Source organism: Trichoplusia ni, chromosome 7 (genome assembly GCF_003590095.1).
Source record: "Trichoplusia ni isolate ovarian cell line Hi5 chromosome 7, tn1, whole genome shotgun sequence".
Classification (NCBI taxonomy): domain Eukaryota; kingdom Metazoa; phylum Arthropoda; class Insecta; order Lepidoptera; family Noctuidae; genus Trichoplusia; species Trichoplusia ni.
In genome coordinates, this window is record NC_039484.1 from 16,000,019 (window position 1) to 16,025,307 (window position 25,289).

Consider the following 25,289-nt stretch of genomic DNA (forward strand, 5'->3'; position numbering starts at 1 on the left):
ATACACATAGACACACACAAAATATAGACACATACATACATACGTACAAATATATGCGTGTACATACACATACACAGACATACACGCATACGCACATGTACACGCATATATATACACACATATACACACATATACACACATAAACATACAGTACACATATGTACGACTCATATATTTCTAAATAATATAATTTTAATTTACGTTTAAATCTATTTGTGTTTGTTTCATTCCTTATGTCTGCTGGTAGATTCAATGCACCAAGAGTCACCAACTACTTTGGTGACAGAACACTAAATAAGAGACTACCGTATCTATTGAACAATCTGCCAGCAGACATAAGGAATGAAACAAACACAAATAGATTTAAACGTAAATTAAAATTATATTATTTAGAAATATTATGAGTCGTAATCATATGTGTACTGTATATGTTTATGTGTGTATATGTGTGTAATATATATATGCGTGTACATGTGCGTATGCGTGTATGTATGTGTATGTGTATGTACACGCATATATTTGTACGTATGTATGTATGTGTCTATATTTTGTGTGTGTCTATGTGTATGTGGTGCACATGTGTGTGACTGATTTATGTTTTTATTATATATATTTAGTAATAAGTACATTTAAGTAAGATAGTAACTATGTCTAGAGACTCATCGACCCCACAGTCAAACCATTGCAACGGTTTTGTGGGGCTTAGTTAATAAGTTACCTACCTATTTGTTTAAAGATAAATAAATAAATGCACCTAAACTAATATGATGTAACGAAACGCAGTTTAGGGACATAAGTAAAACACGTGATGTTCGTAGAAAGTTGTTAAGGAATATATATCTCAAAATAAAATTTCGCCTGTTTATATACACTGTTTCAAAAACCATTAACCAATGAAAATGCGAGAATATGGGCCAATCGCATCGCACGTAATGTTCGCGTCAAAACCGCGTGGTGTCACTAGCGCCGCGCGCATGCAGCTGCGCGCGCGTCGGCTCGGCGAGTATAAATACGTGCGATGCGACTGAGCTCGTCCTTTCCCTGCGCGGCCGCCGACCGATGAAGACTTCTCCCTCTCCGAGTCTTGCTCGCTCGCGCACGAAGATCGAGTACTGTGGAACGGGTGACAACTGGAGCTCCTCATGCGACGAGTACGAGGGACGCGCGTTGCGCATTTCTGGTTTCTCTCGAGTATCGAGGCGTCTATATATCTGCAGCACGTCCGCCATGTTTCTCTTTAGAGACGTCAATAACATCGGCGGACGTCTGCTGTTGTTTCTTGAGTGGAGGCGTCAATACACTCATGGTGAAACAATAAATAGTGTTACGTTCGATGTGTGTTTCGTGTGGCTACAGTACTCCCCCTCAAGCGAAGCGTACTGCCGGCGGCAGTTTGATGACACGCCCCGAGCGTGTTTTCTTTTCGGCGGGGTGTGACGTCATGCTTGCTTGTGGTATGTGCGTTTTATTTGTAACAGCTGATGAGGTACTTTGCTTGGTTTCCCTGGTAACGGTAACGGTGATGGTATTTGGTACGGTAATCATCGGAGGTAAGGCACTGGTATCTTCTGTGATTACGTATGCAGGCTTCAATCGATCAATAGAAATGCTTGCTTGCCGGCCTGGTAGCTGTATGACGTAAACTTTATCCGTTCGGCTTATTACTCGATACGGAGTCTGAAGTGGTTTTTTTACTGCATCTGTTCTAATAAAGACGTGACTGCACTTTAGTAAATCTTGATGCACGAACACGCTTTTATTATTGCTGTGATTCTTGGTGGGTATTTGCGGCTTGTTTTGTTGAATAATACCGCGCAGCTTGTCAACGTAGGTATAATCCAACATAAGTGCGTCGTTGCTTGCGTTGAAAAATTAGCCAGGTAACCTTAAATTGTAGCCGTAGGTAAGCTCTGCTGCGCTCACGCCGGTGTCTGTGTTTAGGGCGGCGCGCAGTCCTAGCAACACTGTAGGTAACTCGTCGATCCACGTACTTGCGTTCGTGAGTTTCGCGCGCAGTGCAGTTTTGAGGGTTCGGTGCCATCGCTCCACAATACCGTTGCTCTGCGGGTGGTATGGTGTCGTGCGATTCTTCTGTATTCCCAAACGCTTCATTAGGTCTCGAAACAGCTGACTCTCGAACTGACGACCTTGGTCGCTTGTTAGTGTCGTTGGACAGCCAAATCTTGCGATCCAATGTCGGTAAACAATGTCGGCGATTCGATCAGCTGTTATCTCGTCGGTCGGTACTGCTTCGGGCCATTTCGTTGATCGGTCAATCATAGTTACTAGGTACCGATGACCTTGAGATGTTGTAGGTAGCGGTCCAACGATGTCAATGTGTAAGTGTTGAAAACGGTCGCTTGGCGGGAACGACGAGACGTTTGAAAATGTGTGTCGCTGTACTTTACTTTTCTGACAAAGTAGGCACGTACGCGTCCAACAGCTGATATCTGCATTCATTGATGGCCAGAAGTATTTTTGTGCGATGAGCTGCCGAGTTGTGCGCGTACCCGGATGACTGATGTTATGTACACTTTTAAAAACTTCTAGTCTGTATTCTTCTGGTATGTACGGACGTAAGTAAGCAGTAGATGTTTCGCAGTATAGCTCGGTGTTGTGGTTAGGTATAACTACTTTCTTGAGTGCGATATTATGTTGTGATAACAGCTGTTTGATGTTGCTGTCCTTTTCTTGTGCGTTAGCGATGTCTGCGTAGTTGATTGTAGACGGGCATGATATTGTTTCTATGCGGCTGAGTGTGTCGTCGACGATGTTCTGTTTACCGCTCACGTGACGTATGTCTGTGGTAAATTCGCTGATAAACAAAAGTTGCCTCGTTCGCCGTTGTGTTTCGGAGTTGGAGTTAATTTTCGACATTATGTATGTTAGCGGTTTGTGATCGGTGAATACAATAAGGTGTCGTCCTTCAAAGGTTTTACGGAAATGCTTGACTGCCATGTAGATTGCGAGTAATTCGCGATCAAACGTGGAATACTTTTTCTGTGCGTCGGTGAATTTCTTTGAAAAATATCCGAGTGGTTGCCATGTTTCGTTGATGTGTTGTTGTAGTACGGCTCCAGCTGAGTTATCGGATGCGTCGCAGAACAATGCGATCGTGGCGTGGTGCGATGGGTGAGCGAGTAGAGTTGCATTGTTTATGCTGACTTTACACTGCTCGAAAGCTTGCGTTGCGTCGTCGGTCCACGTGATCGGTGTTTTATCTTTTTTCTTGACATTATGTAGGTATGAATTTAATGGTGCTTGCAGGGCTGCGGCGTTCGGTATGTGATCGCGATAGAAATTAATCATACCGAGAAATCTTCGTAGTTCTTCAATGTTAGTCGGCTTTGGGTAATTAGTTATTGCCTCGATTTTATGTTGCGGAGGTTTGATGCCGTCAGCTGACACGGTGTAGCCGAGGAACTGTACTTCCGGTTTGCCTAAGTTGCATTTGGCGGGATTTATCGTGATACCGTTTTCTTCGAGTCGTTTTAGCACTGTGTGGAGGTGGTCACGATGTTCGTCTTCGCATTTTGATGCGAGTAATAAATCGTCGATAAACGGAAATACAAACTCTAATCCTCGTAGTACTTGATGAATGTAGCGTTGGAATGTTTGTCCCGCGTTTTTTAGTCCAGGACACATGCGCGGGAATTCGAATAATCCCATCGGGGTTATTATTGCGGTCTTCTCAACATCTTCTTCGCGAACACTCAATTGTTGGTAGGCACGGTTTAGATCGATAGTAGAGAATATTGTTTTACCTGATAAGTGGTGCGTAAAGTCTCTAATACGTGGTACGGGGTATCGGTCGGGTATTGTGATGGAGTTTAGCCGGCGATAGTCACCACAGACTCTAATATCACCATTCTTCTTAGGTACGATGTGTAGAGGTGATGACCATGGGCTTTTGCTGGGTCTGCATAGTCCTTGTTCAATCATATTTTCGAACTCCTTTTTCACAACTTCGAAACGATGCGGTGGAATCGGTCGTGCACGGCAGTGTACAGGTGGTCCTTGGGTTTCGATGAAATGTTGCACGTTGATGTTGCAGTTCAATTTCATCGAAGTTAGGCGTGTAATTCCTGGATATTGAGCTAGTATGTCGTGGTAAGTCTGTGACTTATCAATGCTGCGTACGGTAGGTACGTTCGATACTCGTAGCGGTGCGTTCACTGTCAAACTCGTGGTTGCGTCAATTAATCTACCATTCCTGAGATCGACGATCAGTTGGTGATGCTCAAGGAAATCAGCTCCCAATATTGGCTTCGAGACGTCGGCAACAATGAATTTCCATTTGTATGGGCGTCGTAGGTTGAAGTCGAGAGATAACGTCTTTTCACCGTAGGTATTTATAATTGTGTTGTTGGCGGCATAAAGTTGAAATGGTAGCGGTGTTGCGATTTGACCCTTTCTTCTCGGTAGCACGGATATATTTGCTCCCGTGTCGACCAAGAATGATAAGTTTGAATTCTTATCAGTGATGTATAGGTGGTGTAATTTTTCGTGAACGCTGGTGTCCGCCTCAGCCAGCATTCGATCTAGTTTCCCGCGTTTTGAGTCTTGAATGAACAGGGCGTCGTGCAACGTCGGGCTTGTTCTTTGAATCGACGATGGTAGTAACAAAATGGTGATGGCGATGTTGATGTTTCGCGCGTTCTTGACCTTGACGGGTTGCGATGTCTTGACGGATAGCGACTGCGACGGTAATTTGGTTCGTAGTGTGGCGTCGGTCTTGCTTTGAGTTCGGCTATTTCTAGAGAAAGTTTTCGGATTTCATTGATTAGGTACTGTGTGTCTACTTGAGATGAAGGTGTTGGCGGTGGTGGTGTAGCTGACCTCACGGCGGCGACTTCGATCGATGCGATCTGCTCCATCATTTTGTCGGCGAGAAGAGCGAGTTCTTCCAGCGCGGTCTTCGTGCTGAATGATTCGGAGACTGCAAGGACTGACCGAACGTGTGACGGGAGGTGATTTGTCCACATAAGTCGCAGCGTAGTGTCGGGAACCTTATCTCTGGCGAGATTTCGCATGCGGCGAAGTAACTGGCTCGGCTTTTGATCGCCGAGTTCCATCTCTGACAACAGCTTCTGGAATTGCCGATTATCCGACTCTTCGTAGGCAGATATGAGCCTTTCTTTAATGGCGTCGTATTGGTTCGCTTCCGGCGGATTGTAGAGTAGGTCCATGGTTTGCTCGATGTCTTGACGCTCCAGCTGTGCAATGACCATCTGGGCGAGCTGAGCTTGCCCTTTTTTAAGGTCATGCGTCGCGGCTTCAAAACTGATAAACCACAGTCGAGGTCGGTCGCGCCAAAAGGGTGGGATACGCATGGTGAGGGAAATCCCAGCAGCTTCAGCCTTCGTGACGGTGTGTACTGACGAGCGTTCCGTCTGGCAGGGTTGTTCTGGCAGAGACATCTTGATCTTGAAAAATCTTGGTTTCGCGCAGTATTTCTTCTTGACTGAGGTGTGTGTTCGGGCTTCAGGGTTTGAGCTTCGGTGGTCACCACTTTAGGGACATAAGTAAAACACGTGATGTTCGTAGAAAGTTGTTAAGGAATATATATCTCAAAATAAAATTTCGCCTGTTTATATACACTGTTTCAAAAACCATTAACCAATGAAAATGCGAGAATATGGGCCAATCGCATCGCACGTAATGTTCGCGTCAAAACCGCGTGGTGTCGCTAGCGCCGCGCGCATGCAGCTGCGCGCGCGTCGGCTCGGCGAGTATAAATACGTGCGATGCGACTGAGCTCGTCCTTTCCCTGCGCGGCCGCCGACCGATGAAGACTTCTCCCTCTCCGAGTCTTGCTCGCTCGCGCACGAAGATCGAGTACTGTGGAACGGGTGACAACTGGAGCTCCTCATGCGACGAGTACGAGGGACGCGCGTTGCGCATTTCTGGTTTCTCTCGAGTATCGAGGCGTCTATATATCTGCAGCACGTCCGCCATGTTTCTCTTTAGAGACGTCAATAACATCGGCGGACGTCTGCTGTTGTTTCTTGAGTGGAGGCGTCAATACACTCATGGTGAAACAATAAATAGTGTTACGTTCGATGTGTGTTTCGTGTGGCTACAGCAGTTAACAAAACGGATCACTGTGTTCGGGGCTCAGGTAGGTTGTATTGAGTGGACTGTATCTTGGTAAATTACTGTTTTAATCTTCAAGAAGTACAATAGGCATTTTAGTAGTGTAAACATTCATTGGTTGACCGTTGAACGCGAGACGCGAGTCGAACGCGAAGTGAAGCTCGCCGCCGCTGCCCGCCGCGCGCCGGCTGTCTCCCCGCGCCCGCACCTCAGCCGCCGCCATCGCCCGCCGACATGATCACGCGGTTGATGCGTGAACATCCTCCCACCTGTTGACATCTTCGAAGGGAAGAGGGCAAATATTGTTGAACCCTCTTGTGATGACTCCTCTCTTTGTCTTCACGTCTGCCACGCGCGTGACGCCGTCGACACCTGCATAGGTTCGTACTACACGACCTAGTGCCCAAACAAGTGGTGGAAGCGCCTTCTCTCGGATTAGTACGAGTGTTCCTTCTCTGAGCTTTCTATCTGAAGCGACTGACCATTTGGTTTTCTGTTGGAGTAATGAAATATATTCATGAGAGAAACGATGCCAGAAGTGTTGACGAACGTACTCAATCCTTTTGAAGCGGTCTAAGCAGCTGATGGTTTTGTCAGGAACCTGTGAACACGGTATAGACGTGAGTGTTCGTCCAATTAAGAAATGGGAAGGAGTGAGGACAGATAAATCAGATGGGTCACAGGACAAGGGAGTTAGAGGACGGGAATTGAGAACAGCCTCTATTTGACACAAACAGGTTGCCAGTTCTTCGTAAGTAAAGTGAGTGACACTTAGTAACTTTCTTAAATGGTTTTTGGTGGACTTAACGGCAGCTTCAGCCATGCCGTTAAAGTGGGGGGAATAAGGAGGAGCAAAAACAAATTTAATGCCCTGCTCTGCCATTTCCGATGCAACCCCAGAGTCAGTGATGATTCGTTTTAAGTCATTATCAGCCCCCAACAAAGTTCGTGCCGTTATCTGATAGTATGCTTTGAGGTTTACCACGGCGAGACGTGAAACGATTCAGAGCTGCAATAAAGCCTTCTTTCGTAAGGTCGGTGACGAGCTCCAAATGGACCGCCTTTGTTGCATGACAAACGAAGATGCATAAATAGGACTTTGTAAGCTTACAACCGCGACCTTTCCGGTCAGCTATCAGCACTGGACCAGCATAGTCAACACTAGAGTTAAAAAATGGAAATTCAATATTGGTTCTGGTGCATGGAAGTTGACCCATCATTGGTTGTATGTTTTGACACTTATACCTAAAACATTTTAAACATTTTCTGACAACAGTTTTTGCAAGATTTCTGCCGCCTAAAGGCCAATACTTAAGTCGCATATTTGCCAATAACAATTGTGGACCAGCGTGGAGCAACCTTTTATGTTGCATTTGGAATAGTATTCTAGTAAGATGATGTTTACTACAAAGTAAGATCGGATACTTTGTATTATAATCGTATGGCGAATTATCAAGCCTGCCTCCTACGCGTATAATTCCCTTTGTATCTACAAATGGTGTCAATGAAATTAGACGATTTTTATGAGGCAGTGTTTTTCCGGACTTCAAAATATTGCACTCTATTGGAAACATCTCTGCTTGCGCACTAAGTAGTAAACATGTTAAAGCTTTATCTAATTCATCAGTGGAAAGCGAACCTTGCAGTTTACGATTAGATTTTTTTAAATTATGAATGAATCTATAGATGTAGGCAATGATTCTTTGAAGACGATTGAAATTAGAATTATTTTGAATTAATGACTGAATTATTGAATTGTTAGATGATTGATTAAAATCAATAAGAATGTCACTTTTATCAGTAAAATTACACACTACTTCAGGAAGATTTTGGTTCACGCTATTACAGGGTATAATAGGCCAGCTACTTTCGCAGCTGTGTAAGAAACTAGGGCCCGTCTGCCATAACGAGCATGCACCGATGGAATCGGCCCTCGCCCCGCGAGAAACAAGGTCAGCCGGATTGTCCAGCGATGGTACATACCTCCACCTATCACCAGCAGTGCTTTCCTGAATTTCGGCGACTCGATTACGTACAAAAGGTTTTAGTTGATTTGGTAATATGTTGAGCCACCCCAACACAATCATCGAGTCGCTCCAAAAGAATCGCTTATCTATGGGCATAGTCAAGGATTCCATTACAGTAGTACACAGTCTTGCACCCAGTAGCGCAGCACAAAGCTCAAGGCGCGGAATAGTAACGGTTTTTATAGGTGCTATACGATTTTTGGACACCAAAAGTTGTACATTTACTGATCCATCACTACATACTGATCTAACATATACGCATGCGCCATACGCTTTTTCTGACGCGTCGCAGAAAATATGCAATTCATGTTCTACCGCTAGGTTGCAGCAGACCCATCGTGGAATATTTAAGCTGTTTAGAATAGGAAGTGTGCGAACAAAGGTAGACCACATTTCGGCTATCTCAGACGAGACTTCATCGTCCCATTCGGACTGTTCAACCCATAGTCGCTGCATTATTAACTTCGCTTCAACAATACAAGGGCCAACCAGTCCTAGCGGGTCGAACACCTGACTAATCACAGAAAGAATGTGTCGCTTTGTAATTTTTTCCTTTGCGGAAATATTAATTGAGAAGGATAATGTGTCAGTGTTAGAAAACCAGTGCAGACCCAGAGTTTTATTCGATGACTGGGAGTTACTGGACAAGTCTAATGAACCAGATTTGCCTGAGTTCCCAGCTATTTCTTCGAGAATTTCTGGACTATTAGATCGCCACTTACGCAGAAAAAAATGAGCAGATGAGAGAATTGAATTAATTTCTTTCACTAGATCTATAGTTTCTGATATAGTCGACCCCCCTCCTAAATAATCGTCTACATAAAAATCCCGTGCAATTGCAGACCTCACGTTGTTTGTGGTAGCCTCATCCGCAAGACTCACCAGACACTTCGTTGCTAGATAAGGTGCAGATGATGTTCCATATGTGACCGTATTTAATCTGTACGTTTTTAATGGTTCTTTGGGATCTTTTCTAAAAATAATTTGCAGTAATGATCGTTGTGAATGAGTCAGTTCGACACAACGATACATTTTTTCGATATCGCCCGTAACAACATATTTATGTTGCCGAAATCTTAACAATATTGAAAATAAATCATCCTGTACCTTAGGCCCTACCATTAGAATATCGTTAAGTGATACTTTAGAAGACGTAGTGGCAGATGCGTCAAATACAGCTCTCAGCTTCGTTGTCGTGCTGGATTCACGAATTACTCCATGATGAGGGATGAAGTATTCGATGCAGTCGTTTGAATGCGGCCTTGAGTTATTATAATAATAATAATAATAATCATTTATTTGCCAGTAAAATTGTATCATACATCTCCTTATTTGCTAACAATTAACAATAGTAGTTAACAATTTAAAAATAAAGGAAATTTTGCTTGCGGTCTCCACACTAGGTCGGGCCTGTCTCGAGGAGACCTTGGAATCTCACAATTACAGCTATTTCTTAGGAATTCCGGTTCGATACGTAATGATTAAGTTATTTAAATTCTAAACAGGAAGTAAAAATTCAGAAAAATAAAAAGCTAGCGTAAAATGAAAATAAACAAGGATATCCAACCACTGGTAAGAAAATTATAAGGAATTTTAAATATGTATCCATGCAATGTGTATGTGTATCTGAGGATGTAAATGTATGTGTGTGTATGAGTAAGGATATGTTTTGTGTTGTGTGTGTGGGAGTGTGTGTTGTGCAGGTGTGTGTGTGTGTGTGTGTGTGTGTGTGTTTGTAGGTGCGTGTATGTGGGTGTGATATTATGCTAGCACTCTAACAAATAATTCGGATTCGGAATAGGATTGGGTAAGTAACCATTTCCGAACTAATTGTTTTAATTGATTAATTCTACACCGTTTAATGTCACGTATTTTAGCTACTTTATTATATATAAATTGAAGCATAAATTCTTGCATATGCCGGGCGAAACTAGTTTTTACTTTAACTGTTGGACATCTGAAAACTCGTCGTTTGATTAATTGTGGATATACTGAAGACTGAAGAATAATTTTATGGCTTTTTAAGACTATTTTAAGGATGTAAAGCTGGCGGACGTTTAGCACAGACGCTTCATGGTATAAACTAACAGTAGGATATTCGAACGGTTTTTTATACATGACTTTTAGTACAGAGCGTTGGGCACGTTCTATTTGTATCATGGATGTGGTGCCCACTCCACCCCAAACAGCAATACAGTAACAGATAACTGATTCACATAACGAAACATACACGAGGTGTAGGATTTTTTTGTTGGCCGAATTACGCAACTGCTTCATTATGTGAACCAGCCCTCTGACACGCCTAGATACCAGGTCAATATGGGGTTTAAATGAAAGTCGCTGGTCAATTATAACTCTTAGATACTTCAGACATTTCACGTTTTTAATATCATCGCAGGAACAGGTATCTAGGTTACAATTTGAAGAATGGATTTTAAGTTTGGAACTATTGTTTGATGCTGATGCAAGCGTTTTGTGAAAACAGATGTAGTTAGTTTTTTTAATATTCAACGAGAGCAGATTCAAGTCCAGCCAAATTTTAATGTTAGATAAACTTCTTTGCGCAGTTTCGTATACTGAAGTCCATGTTTTATTTCGGAAAATTACCACTGTATCATCTGCATAACAAATGACTTCTGCATTTTGGTTAAGTACACAGTGAATGTCATTCATATAGATAATGAACAGAGTCGGGCCAAGGACACTACCCTGTGGGACTCCGAATTCTACATGTTTTTGATTACTGACGTAATCCTCCACCTTTACACTTTGTCGTCTGTCTGTCAGGTAGGTCTCAAACCATTTTAGTGGCAAACCCCTTATACCTATCGTCTCTAGCTTTTTTAGTAGTATGGGTATGGCAACGGTATCAAATGCTTTTGCCAGATCCAGGAATACACCTATACACTTTTCATTATTGTCCAGGTGGGATGTTACAAGATTGGTAAGTAGACTAACTGCATCTTCGGTGGATTTGCCTTGCCTGAAGCCAAACTGTTTATCGGACAATAGCTTATTAATTTCAAGATAGGAGGTAAGACGTTTGTTTATAATCTTTTCAAGGATTTTGGAAAATATTCCCAGTAGTGATATTGGTCTATAGTTCGCAGGGTCTTGTTTCGAACCATTTTTATATATTGGTGTAACCAGAGCTTCTTTCCATTTGTCAGGGAATGTTCCCGTACTTATACTAAGATTAAAAATATGGGTTAAGGGGTTTATTATTTCACTTCTAATTTCTTTAATAAGTTTTGGTGTAAAGCCATCAATCCCTGGGGCGCTGTCAATTTTAAGATTTAAGATTACTTTATTTACTTCTATAGCGTCAGTAGGGTGCAAGAAGAAGTTAATGCTCGCTGGCTCACCGAGTTTTAATTTGGGAATTAATGATGCCTGCGTTTCTTTAATTTCAGAAAGAATATTGCAGGCCAGATCTTTACCGATAGAGGAGAAGTATTTATTGCAGCTGTTAATTGCATCTTGTTCGGTGGGCTTTGATTTTAGAAGATCTAAAGCGTTATTTTTATTGTTTGGGTTTTCACTGATATTTTTAATGGTTTTCCATAACTCTTTGGTATTGTGAGCACTGTCTTCAAGTTTTTGACTGTCGTAGTTAGCTTTTAGAGTATGTACAAGATTGGTGAAAAAGTTACTGTATTGTGTAAATAATTTTCTTTGTTTGGTCATTCGGATGTTTCCTTAAATCCAGATGAAGTTTATCTCGATGATTCATACATCTGATAAGTCCAGGTGTAATCCACGGCTTACAAATATATTTAGAGCGGCTAATTTTCTTCACAACGGTGTGTTTTTTAACTGCAGTGTTTAATATTGTGTAAAATTCATTAACAGCCACGTTTACATCTGGTGCAGCCTCTACCCCACTCCAGTCACAATTTTTAAGTTCTTCTAGTAAATCGGGTATATTTGTTTTATTGACAGTGCGGTGTTGACTTTTTTTACGCGACGGTGTATGCATATTATAACCCATCATTACCATGCAATGATCCGTGATGTCAGTATCGCACACAAGACCCATAATTGACTGATTTCTGGATTTAAGGAATATATGATCCAGGCAAGAGCCTAGTCTGGTTGGTTTGGAGATGACCGGTTTCAATCCATGTTCACACATAAGGCACGTATATTCAGAACAAGTGGTGTCCGACGTGGATAAAATATTTATGTTTATATCTCCGGTAACTATGATTGTTGGGTATCTGTTTACTGAGGTAAGTACTTTATCAAGAGAAGTGAAGAAGTTATCCAGTTGTTTGTACGAAGGAGAGCGATAGATGGCGATTAGCGATATATGGTTGGATAATTCTATTAATAGTGATTCAGCGTCCAGGATTGCAGGCTCTGAAACAGTTGCATTCCAACAGTCTTTGATGTAAGTAACGACACCACCACACTGGTTGAGGTTATTCTGCGTAGAGTATGAGGTATAACCCTGGATCTGGCCAATAACTGGGCTACTCGCTAGCCAGCATTCGGTTAAAACGATGACATCATATGCGATGTTGAGACGTTTAAGTGCAATGCAAAAGGTGTTGAAGTTGTGCTGTATACTGCGAATGTTAAAAGTCAACATCTTAAGGCTATAATTGGAAGTCAAAACTTTCCGGCAGTTTTCAATTCTATCTAATTCCTGACACTCTATTTCAATACTATTGTCTATTTGATTACATAGTAAATGAGTCATCTAAATTTTCTTTAATAATAGAGAGAGTTTATTATATCTGATATTAATTTTTGTGTCAGGAACTTGGTAAATAATAAAAGTGATTATAGTTTTAGACTTTATAGCCTTAAGGAAAAAATTAAATGAGTAACAGTTATTCAGTAAGAACGACCAATCATCCTTTGATAATAATTTATCATTGATGCCAGCATCTTTATAGGTATGTGTTATAGTGTGTGTGTTAGTGTGTGTGTGTACAAACGGGACGTGTAAGTCGAGTGCTTTTGGTGAATAAGTGAATGGTAAATACAGGAAAACAAAACAATTGTCATAAATGAGTCTACAAAAACAAAAACATAAAAAGATAAGAAACAGCAAATTTATACTAGACCGCAGAGGCTTCCGCAGTTTGAGGGGGGCCGACTTTTTCATCCAGATCAATCGGTGTCCGGATGGGGATAGATGCCTGCTTCTCCGCTTTGCGTACGTAAATAGTTCCGTTTCGTACCCAGCAGAAGCGAAACTTATAAATCTCTGCTCGCAACCGTACTTCACGAAATAATGTCCTGTTAGTCTTTGTCAGCCGTTCGTTAATGTATATCTTAGAGGATGTTCCTTTAACAATGTCGTCCGAGGTAAGCGGACGTCTCTCTTTGGCAGCTTTTAAAACATCAATACGTTTGGCACGGCGCGTGAGCCTTAGGACAATGGGCCTTGGTTTGTCCGCTGGATTAGTGCGTTTTTGGCCTATGCGATAGACTTCGTCTATGTCCAGATCATTTAGTTGCACGCCGATTTTATTTGCAGTTAACATAGTGATGTGACAAAGGTTTTCATTGTTTTCTTCTGGGATTCCAATAATTTCGAGCTCCGTTTTCATGGTTTCTTGCTCTGAAAGATTTAGTTTATGTTCTAGTTGCAATATTGAACTTTTTAGCAAAATAATTTCTTCGTCCTTCGCACACATTTTTTTCTCAAAATCTTCAAGCTTCTGGTTTAGTGCATCAGAGAAATTGGACAACTTCAATCCAATGTCAGTGTTTTGCTGTTTAAGGTCACTGACCTCTTGTCGTAGTAGCCGTATTTCCGATAAAAGAAGAGAAGTGTCTGTGGTAGTGGATTCTTGTTCTGTAGTTTTTACTCGACTACCACGTTTCATGTTTACGTTTTCGCAATTGTTGCTTAGCATGGTCTTAATAGGTGGCTGGCTAGCAATTCCTACTGAGAAACGTGAGTTGTCGCTTTTGGGTAGCGAGCACAGACAACTTGGACAGTTCCAGCTTTCTTTGTGTTCTGGCTTGTAATTTTTAAAACTTTGTACTGGAATGTTGAGGCAGACAAGATCATAGTACTTTTTACAACTCGAACACTTCATGTATTGGTCGGTAGAGCAAATTTCAGATTCACATCCACTGCAAGTCAAATCCATGATAAAAATCCTTCCACCCGTCTAGCGCACTGCTGACTCTCAAAAAATGTAAACAAAGCGCGATAGTATTACGATTGGCGCGGCCGTTGCAGTCGTCGTCGCCGCGATGCACCGTACAGGGCGCGCGGGTGCGCGGGTGCGGGGCGGGGAGGTGCGTTGCGGGTGAAGCGGTGAGGAAGCGACCGAGCGGCGAGTGCCCGGCGGTCGGTAAATTATTAATATTGAAATGTTTTTGTTTATATCTCGGTAGTCCGTTGATAGTTTTGAATAGTATTTGGACACTTATTAGATTTATCACTGTTCTACAAACACTGTGAGTTTTAGCACTAAGTAGTTACTTTAAACTGAGTTTTGGAAATAAAATTACGGAGCAAATTGTAAATGAACTGACGCGCAATGCGTATCGAACGCGACTCCCATATGATATCCCAACTTCACTCATATGACCAAGGCTTTCGTACTCATTCATAAATTCGATATATCTGGTCTTGAATTCTGGTTCCCGTTGAAAGCGTCGTTCTAACGACAGAAAACGGTGTTTTGCCCTATTGTACGAGTCGCCTAATACGCTTGGATCACTTTTCAAAGGCATAGTAACAATAAATTTGCCACTGTCATTACGAATAGTTTTTTCTTTGAAACTTAATTCACACTCCCGTTCCTCTTGAGACAGAGCGTGCTTAGAAGAGATGGAGTCCAGCTCCCAAAACCTTGTTAAATCAGGTTGTTCGGTTAAGTGGGTAAAATTACACAAATGTGAGCCATTTTTTAAAGACGAACGAAGCCGACAAACTGGACCAGACACTATCCAACCAAATTTGGTTTCATATAGCTTAGGCATGCGCTTGCCTAAATCTATCGAAGCTGTGCCTATAACACTCCAAAAGATTTCTGCGCCTACTAAAATGTCAATGACGGCAGGAACATTAAATGTAGGGTCAGCTAATCGAAGGCTTGACGGCATAGGAATGTTCTTCGTATCGACATGAGAGGCTGGCAAACGCTTAGTAATCTCAGGCAAAATTAGGCAGTCCAAATTAATCCTATAGTCACCATTATAAGATTCAATGTTTAGATTGCAAGACTGTGTACTGTAGGAAGATTGCTGGTTGATACCTGTGACAGTGGAGGTAGTCTTACGCCGTAACAAACCCAGCTTGGTGCAGAGGCTCTCTGTCATAAAGTTGGCGGTGCTGCCGTTGTCGAGCAGGATTCGAGCGTTGACTTTCTCGCCGTTGTTGCTCACCGCTTTTACTATAGCTGTGGACAGCAATACATTGGTTGTACTAGTAAGGTGTGTAGTATCAGATGATAAGACGATACTGTTTGTAGTATCGATTGGCAAGGCGATACTATTTGACGCTGAAGGCATTGGGTCTTGATGAGGCTGCTCAGTCGGTTCAACATGTAACAGAGTATTATGCCTGGATTTGCAATATTTACAACCAGCTAATCGACATTTCTTAGTGATGTGACTCGAGCGCAAACAATTTAGACAAACACGTAGTTCCTTAGCCTTTTGTATTCGTGTTTCAGTAGGTAAGCTTTTAAATAAATCACATGTATATAAGAGATGATCGTTAGAACATAATGGACATTTTAATTTGTTTTGTAAATTATTAATATGTGCCTTGCTGTTTTCTAACTTGTTGTTCATAATTTCTATGTGGGTATTCTGATTCTCTTTGGTACTTGCAATAATAAAAGATTTTTGTTTATTGTTGACACTAGTGCTAGATTTATTTTGATTTACCTCTAATGTTTCTAAGAGATCAGCCCTCCCATTAATAAATGAAATTAGTTTTGTTAATGTAGGAGATTCAGACAATGTATTGCGGTACTCTTCCCATTTTCGGTTTGTATTTACATCCAACTTTCTAGACATCATAAATACTATAAGAGTATCCCAATACTCTGTCGGCTCCTTTAAAGTCTTAAGTGCACGTAGATTTTTATTTATGACATCGATCAGACGTCGCAAAGAAGCTGATGATTCCTTAGTTATAGATTGTAAATCGAATAGAGCCTGCACATGATTATTAATTAAAAGGCGATTGTTATTGTAACGATCACACAGTAAGTCCCAAGCAATCACATAATTTTCATTCTTAAAAACAATATTCTTAATTACTTCCGCCGCCCGTCCCTTAAGAGATGCCCGAAGGTAATGAAACTTATTTATTCCATCGATACAATTGCTGTTATGTATCAATGATATGAAGGTATCTCTAAACTCTAGCCAGTGCTGGTAGCCCCCGTCAAAGTGCGGTAAATCAATTTTTGGTAAGCGAACAAAGCCATTTTTAAACGATGCACCTGATTTGGAGTCCATTGTAGTGCCCGCCTCCGATCCCTTAAGCTCCAAGTCGCTCGCGCTGGTCCGGAGCTGGCTGCGCGCATTGGCGATCAATGAGTGGTACCGTTCTTCGATCTGATTTCGTTCCACGTACTCGACTTCAGGGTTTGCCGACGCTAACTCGATTTCCATCTGTAATGCATCAAAAATGTCGTACAAAGCCTCAAACTTGCTCAGGCGACCTTCTAAATCAATCCGTTGAAGTTCGGACATAAGTTTTGACGAAGAAAGCATAGTAATATACTTCTCAAAGTTGGTAAGTTTAGCTTTAATGCCACTGCGCTGTTTTACTAATTTTTCGATGTCCATGTTGCTCTTAATTTTGATAATTGAAGACCATAAACTGTTAAGATTTGAAATTAATGCAAAGGCAAATAAAAACTTTTGTTTCAAGCAATATGTCTCAATGCAAGTAGCAAATTATCAAACAAATTTATACAAAAGAACAGCCAACTGACCAATTAATCGTTAAATTGCATAAAAAACTAAAGACGGTAGCATGCGCAGCTGATAACAAAAGGGATGCGTCGCCGTATTAGATAACCGGTTTGTGCTAGTTTGTATATACGGCGCACTGACAATTCCCGCTATCGATATTATACCTACGCCACCCGTAAGCATAGGAAAACATACACGTTATAACACGAATGCAAATTATTATTAACACTGCTCATGTTTGTCTCAAATAAAAGCGAAATAAACCATAGTGGGAAGAAAACATATTTTAAAAACACATTATTATTGTGTGAAATGGATGTCTAGGAACAAGGTAAATAATTGGAACGAACTCACAGAGGTCCTTGACCGTTTCACTGGTTGATTTCTTCCCGCTGCAACGGTGAATTTGCTGATCGGTGACTGTCGACGTTCGAATTCGAATTCACTTTAACGTTTTTCTTGAAGACTTATTCTCCTTGTTTGCTCCTGGATTATTCCCGGTAGAAGGACTATTGTTCGGGGATCAGGTAGGTTGTATTGAGTGGACTGTATCTTGGTAAATTACTGTTTTAATCTTCAAGAAGTACAATAGGCATTTTAGTAGTGTAAACATTCATTGGTTGACCGTTGAACGCGAGACGCGAGTCGAACGCGAAGTGAAGCTCGCCGCCGCTGCCCGCCGCGCGCCGGCTGTCTCCCCGCGCCCGCGCCTCAGCCGCCGCCATCGCCCGCCGACATGATCACGCGGTTGATGCGTGAACACACTGAGTTTGACAGCTGACAGCTGACAGCTGTCAGTTGTCAGTTTACAGAGATGTCGTTTGTCAATAACTATATTATCTATTGAATAGGTTACCGACAATACCGACTAGTTTATAATAACATATTGAAGGTGACTGCGAAAGAAAAAGAAAGAAGCACAAGACGGTGGATTAAAGAAAAAGTTATGTAAGAATAGGCTATGAAGCAGCGATAAAATGAGGTGCAAAGCAGCAAAGTCGGAACAAATACTAAAGTTAAACATGCATAATTTACAAAACTACTCAGTTACGACGCTTTAACCTTCTCTGGACCTTGTTAACGGGTGTCGCGGGCTCGGAAGTCAAGGAGACAAGCTCAGGCGAAGTTCGAACTGCCGGCTGTACAAGGACATCGTTGTTGGAGGGATATCTTGAGAGTAGTTTTTGTAGGTCGTCCATGGATTCTAATTTGTGGCGAGACTTGTCAGGAGTGATGATAACTATTTTGCCCTTACTCGACCAGCAATTAGTTATCCCAAAGTGTTTGCGTGCGGCAACGAAGGTTTGGTGACGACTACGAGTTAAGAATTCGGATATAGTGTAACCAGTACCTTTAAGTGACTTCTTGGCATCCCAAACAAGTTGGCGATGCTGGCCTGGAACGCTTGCCTGATCCTAACCGGTGGCACACATGAATGTTCTCCCTGGAGAGCTCGTTCAACTTCAAGTGATAACTTGAAGTTGAACGGAACACTTGAGAGACAACATCAGGGACCTTCTCGTCTTTGGCTTCTGGGACACCATGGATTAAAAGCACCTTGCGCCGCATGAAAGTTTCGTGCTTGTCGAAACCTTGCGAAAGTAACTCCAGTTGAGTTTTGAACTTAGTAAGAGCTTGCAAGACAAAGCTTTTGAAGTCACTAAACTCTTGAGATAGCGAAGTTAAAGTTGCAACTGACGTTGGGCAGCAGAAGAGGAGGAGCCAGCGATATATATACACACATATACACACATAAACATACAGTACACATATGTACGACTCATAATATTTCTAAATAATATAATTTTAATTTACGTTTAAATCTATTTGTGTTTGTTTCATTCCTTATGTCTGCTGGCAGATTGTTCAATAGATACGGTAGTCTCTTATTTAGTGTTCTGTCACCAAAGTAGTTGGTGACTCTTGGTACATTGAATCTACCAGCAGCCATAGATCGTGTATTATGGTTATTGTAGACATGAATTAAGTTATGCTTTTGGTTACTATGGTGGTTAACTAAAATCAGGTACTTATGTTTGAAAGTGATCGGTAGTATTTTGCATATTTTGAATAATTTTCTATAATCTCCTTTACAAACTGCTTTTAGTTTTTTTAGTGACAAGTAGTTTTAGAAATCGAATTTGAAGAGCTTCTGATTCTGATTCTGATTCTGATCTTAATGTATTTTTAGATAGTTATGGTATAATAATGGGATCTTGCTTGAGCTGTGAGACTAAGCGGACGTACTTATTGATTATAATGAGACATTTTTAATTACAAATATTAATTAGTAATATTTTTTTTTGCAAACCTGCAAAAATTAAGTGTGTCGCGTGTATGCATCTTTATACATTGCACAAGATGAAGCACTTTTATTAAGTACTAAAGAGTGTTTTCTGTGTTAGTATGTCTAACCCAGGAATAAGCCCTTTTTGGCGTAGCCAATTATTACGGCGTAGTCCACCGCCGACGCCTTCGCCGTCTGAACAACACCAGACTCTTGGAGACCCAGAGCCGCCAGCGTCCACTGAGCCTGAAGTGGAATACGTTTCTACGCCGGAGATCCAGAAATGGTTGACCTCTATCGACTCCATTATGTCGGAAGTTTGTGGTATCGTAGCAGAAGGTAAAATGAATAACGACCAGAAACTCCGTGTCACCAACCTATGCCGTAAGGTCTCTCATGGGACATCTCAGATGGCGGTACTATACCAGTCCCTGAAGCAGAAGGCAATCCAGGCCCATGTTACTATACGACAACTGCAAGGACAACAGGACATCGCGTACTCCCTCCAAGAACTAAGACAGGTTGTAGCAGCTGAACGCCAGTCAGGTTCTACTTCATATGCCAATATGGTAAAAAAAGGAGAGGACAAATTTGTACGCCCAGCCAATCTCAGCTCTCTTGCTATTTACCCAAATGACAAGACGCAGAGCAGTGATGACACCAAGACCCTTGTCCAGAAAATTATTTCTTCAGGCCTCAAAGTCGAAGAACCCTCAAAGCGCCGTCCTCGTATCGCAGTCGTTGGTGTCCCGGTAGCCCTTACTGAATCGGAGGTAATGGAGTGCATTTTTGAACAAAACCTCTCTGAAAAATTGCCGAATACTACGCGTGCGTCATTTCTAAGTGATGTAAGATTGAGCCACAAGTCGGGTAAGAAAGATCGAAGTTCCAGCTAGCATTAGAAAAATGCTGATTAATCAAGGCCGTATTTTTATTCATTGGACGTCGTGCCCAGTAAGAGACTTTACAATAGTGACCAGATGCTTTAACTGCCGACAGTTTGGTCATGCAGCCAAGTTTTGCCGCGAAACAAGCCCTACTTGCAACCACTGTGGGGAGATGGGACATTCTTTTAAAGAATGCAACAACAAATCCGCTCCTGCCCAATGTGCAACCTGCAAGCGATTCAAGCGTAAATGTGACCACCCTACTGGCGATGTGAACTGCCCAGCGCGCAAATATGCAGAAGACAATTATATACACACGATAGATTATGAAGGCGCCTAAGAGCGCCGATTATTTTACTTGTAAGTAGCACTTAAACACTAGATTTTACTTCTCTTTTTGTATTAACTTATTTACATCTTAACGAAATGATAAATAATCTCTTAAGCGAAATTGATCATTTTTCCGTATCTGAAGCACTAATCTGCAATGTCGAAAACTGCAAAAAGAATATTCATACTAGTGAAAAACTACTAACTTTCCTAACTCAGAATATTCGTAGTATTAGCCGAAATTTTAGTGGGTTTGAAGTTCTTTTACAGAACCTTGATATAAGCTGCGACATCATAGTACTTACGGAATGTTGGTTATCAAAACAAATAGATAATTTGCCATTGCTAGATGGTTATACTATGTATAAAACCGCGATAAATGACAATCAAAATGATGGCCTGGTTATATATATTAAAAATACCCTAAAAGTAGCAGTAGAAGAACCCTTATTCCAAGGCTGTAATAGCCTCTTGATTAGAATTAACCTAAACATAGTAGCATTGGCTATATATAGGCCACCATCTCAAAATGTTGATACTTTTTTAAACTCGCTTAGTATAATCTTAGTAGGGGAGAGCGGGGCTGGTACTAACAAATTTTGTATTATAGTTTATATTTTCTTTGATAATGTACTTTTTACTTTATTTTTTTATTGAAAACATGCTTTGGTTATTCAGCTATGAGAGATATATTAGTACCAAAATACATCCGGTATGTAAGTGCTTTCTGAAAAAGAGCTGTGAAAACCAAAAAAGTCATTTGTTAATACATGCCCCGCATTTGGGGCAAATATTAACGGAGCTGGGGTACGTATTAACGTAAGGGGCAATTATTAACCGAGACAATTTTTTTATGAAATTCTTTAATAAAACATTATTTACACAAATAAAAATGTTTTATTATAGATATAAAGTTATACATATATGTATTTTAATCCTAAACAAGTTAACACACAATTTAAACTGCACGTTTTAAAGCTACTAAACTTTTCATAATCAACAATCTTTAAAGTTTTTATAAATCAATACTAATTAACCACCATATCTACTGAGTATTAGAGCTTTTAAGCCTTCAAATATTTGTTAAAATAGTTTAAGCTTAACAATTAAGTATTACGTAATCAGTCACATAAAGTTTTTGGTATCAACAGTTTTAAGGAATCTCAATGAGTTACCTTAAACAAAAAAGTATTTAAATCTACATTTATCAACAATTCTCACAGCATTCATTAATATTTTTTACTATCAGACAGTCTTTAAGTTATACTAGTTTGAATGATCTTCATCTAATTTGTACTTAAAAGTAGACAGGAAATATGTACCTGTCTAGTTTGTTTTTGTCAAAAATTAATCAGAATACTCATCATCTGAGAAACAGTTGAGGCATATGTATTTTCTGATATCACCCTTAATACATGTGATGTGAGCCCATCCTTTGCATAAAATATATTGTATCCAGTCAAGTCCAGATGTATCGTCATCATAAGACTCGGCGCAAACTAAACAGCAGGTATCTTCTTCACTGTCATAAGTATATGCTTAATAATCTGAGAATATTTTTTTCTCCGAGTACATATGGGGTAAGTATTAACATGTTAATACTTACCCCGCTCAATCTGTTAATTTTAGCCCCTAGGTCACTTTTTATACTTCATCAATTACAGAAAATAATCTAGTAGAAATAATTAAAAGCAATTATAATAGTTTTAAAGTGAATAGAATAAAGATTCATTTAGGATAAATTTTGATTCAATTTAGCGAATAAATAAATCTTAAATCAATTTATTACGAAGTACGAAAAGTTCGTTTACCTGTAAATACGAGGGTCCTGTGCACAACTATCATTAGCGACGACCCGTCGAAAACTGAAAAGTCAGGACACGTTCGGCTGTGTATAAAGGGTATTCTAAACCGAGTCTCATATTTTTGACACTTCGCGTTTGGCGGTAATAAGCTTGTTAATACCTACCCCCGTTAAAACCAGCCCCGCGCTCCCCTATAATATCATACTTTTAGGCGACATAAACATAAACATAGTTTCTGGGAAAATTAACACTCATGCACATAACTACCTCAATATCTGTACATTCCATGGACTATGGCCAGCTCATGATTATAAGTCTAAATTACCATCAAAAACTTATATTACGAATTCATCGCTTACTGACCACCAAGCAATATTACTAACATTACAAACCTAGAAAAAACTGCATGCGTAGCATAACAAAATTAAACACGACACTTGAAAACGACATACGCGACTTAAATCTTGACCGCGTTTACAGTTCTAGTGATCCAAATATTAGTTTGCAGTATTTTGTTGGTTCATTACAAACTTTAATTAGTAATAATACCTCTAACAAAATGATACCTAGAAAATACAGCAATATTAAGCCGTGGATTACGCCTGGCCTTGTCCGTTGCATTAGACATAGGGATAAACTTCACCAAAAGCTAAAACTTGCACCTGATAACGAGATGCTTTCCATTACTTACAAACGCTACAGGAATTTCTGCAATAACCTATTGAAAAAAATAAAAACCCAATATGACAAAGTTCAAATACAAAAAGCCGGCAAAAACAATAAGCTGATATGGAAAGTTGTTAAAAGTAACAACCGATGTAACTCCAATACTAGCGGCAAATAAAGTGAACAATTATTTCGTCAATTTGGGTAAAGATTTAGCTGAAAATTATTCCCGATATTCTTGTCCACAAACTACACATATGTCGCCAAATACCTTACATTCGTTTGTGTTATTAGATACGGACGTTAAAGAGGTTGTTAGTATTATAGATGGTTTAAAAGACTCTTGTGCCGTTGGATGGGATAACATCCCAAATAGCGTACTAAAAAGATTCAAGCACATAATTGCACCTCCACTAACTTACATATTTAACTTATGTTTATCGAACGGTATATTTCCTAATCTGCTTAAAAAGGCCTTAGTAACCCCAGTTTTTAAAGCCGGAGACAAAAACAATATTACCAATTATAGACCAATTGCAGTTCTATCAGGAATTTCTAAGATTTAGGAGAAAATCATTAACGTTAGGCTTATTAAATATCTTGAGAGCAATAATTTGCTTTCGGATCGTCAATTTGGCTTTAGATCAAAACGATCAACTAACCAAGCGGTGCATCAGCTTACTCACTATGTATGTACAAGTCTAGATAAAAGTATGTACACAATGGGGATCTTCTTAGACCTTGCCAAGGCATTTGACACCATTGCTTGCTCTCTGTTATTCTATAAACTGGAAAAAATTGGTATAAGAGGAACACAGCTCAAATTATTCTCGGACTATCTTAATAACCGTGAGCAGTGCGACAAATTGGTCAATATAGAAGTGCGGGACTACAGCAGTAGTTACGGAATCCCCCACGGTAGTATATTGGGACCTACTTTATTCCTAGTTTACATAAACGACCTGTGCAATTTGTCTCTGCAAAATGGTGTCATTATATCGTATGCTGATGATACAGCTCTTGTGTTCTCAGGTAAGGCTAAGGATGAGGTCTATCAAAATGCCCAAAATGGTTTTAATGTAGTGTCTAACTGGCTTAACAATAATATCCTAACATTAAATTCAAATAAAACAAATTACATGTTATTTTCAATGAGAAATAGTAATAAGTCGACTACTAACCTAAATATTTATGCGCATAAGTGTAATACGAGCGCGTCCGCGGCGACTGCATGCGCTTGCCCTACATTAGTAAAAACTGACAATACTAAATATCTAGGTGTCACTATTGACAGTCACCTTAATTTCCGTAAACATATTGATTCATTATGCACCAGAGTACGTAAATTAATCTATATCTTTAAACACTTACGCAACATTGCAGACTTTAATCTAATTCGCCAGGTGTATATGGCTTTGTGCCAATCCATTCTTACCTACTGCCTAGACTCATGGGGTGGTGCATCTAAATCTATTATCTTGCCCCTAGAACGTGCTCAAAGAGCAATCCTAAATAAAGGTCGCCACTTTTCGTCCTTTCAGGTTTCCTACTCACCAGTTATACAGGGAATGCAAAGTACTTACAGTACGCCAGTTATTTATTCTACATATAGTACGACTCCAGCATACTGAAATTGGTTTCAGCCCGGTACCTTCCGGCAAGAGAAGAAAGGATTTAGTTTGCACTAACCCACAAACGCAACATGCTTTTACTAACAGATTTTATTTATTTCATATATTTATATAACAAATTTAACAGGCTACTTAAGTCCTTACAGTCCCTCAATTACTTAGATACGGAAAAATTGCTAGAAATATTACAATAAACTGTTTAGCTTAGAAATTATAATAATAAGTGCAGGTAATGTAATTAAATAATTCAGGACAGCTTGTCCTGCTTAGTCTGTTATAATACAATTAAGTGATAGAATTTCATTAAAATATCCATCAATCATTTTTCGTTCGGGTGTCCCTATATTATCTTTAGACCATCCTTCTCGTATATTATTATGTTTTGGTGTAGATTAACTCAACTCCTATGATTATAACTATTAAGATTTTTTTACTGGTTTTACATCCGAGTCATTTCTATTCGTACATGTATTTTAGTAACTTGAACTATTTAAATATATTTTTATTTATTTTAATAAGAGTAGGTGGACGCTTAACTAATTCGCCTATCTTCGATTATGATAAAAAGCACCGGGTTTTACTATGCTGTAAGCACCGTTTAACTTTATTATTGTTTCAGCATTTCCATTACGAACTTCTACATGCTGGTCCCC

The 25,289-nt window shown here is 40.2% G+C and overlaps 3 protein-coding genes across 3 annotated transcripts in view; 1 reads left to right on the top strand and 2 right to left on the bottom strand.

Annotated features, from left to right (window-relative positions):
- LOC113496024 (complexin) overlaps window positions 1-25,289 on the top strand; it is a gene marked incomplete in the record, with an annotated part of 329,152 nt that overhangs the window by 166,168 nt on the left and 137,695 nt on the right.
- Window positions 6,691-16,921, bottom strand: LOC113496014. Its single transcript, XM_026875067.1, has 2 exons — window positions 14,668-16,921; window positions 6,691-9,396 (listed from the first exon to the last, which is right to left on the bottom strand). The coding sequence occupies exons 1-2, from the start codon at window positions 16,899-16,901 to the stop codon at window positions 7,026-7,028; spliced, it is 4,605 nt and encodes a 1,534-aa protein (XP_026730868.1). The 5' UTR covers window positions 16,902-16,921; the 3' UTR covers window positions 6,691-7,025.
- On the bottom strand, window positions 12,865-14,649 carry LOC113496018. Its single transcript, XM_026875072.1, has one exon. The coding sequence runs from the start codon at window positions 14,234-14,236 to the stop codon at window positions 13,193-13,195; it is 1,044 nt and encodes a 347-aa protein (XP_026730873.1). The 5' UTR covers window positions 14,237-14,649; the 3' UTR covers window positions 12,865-13,192.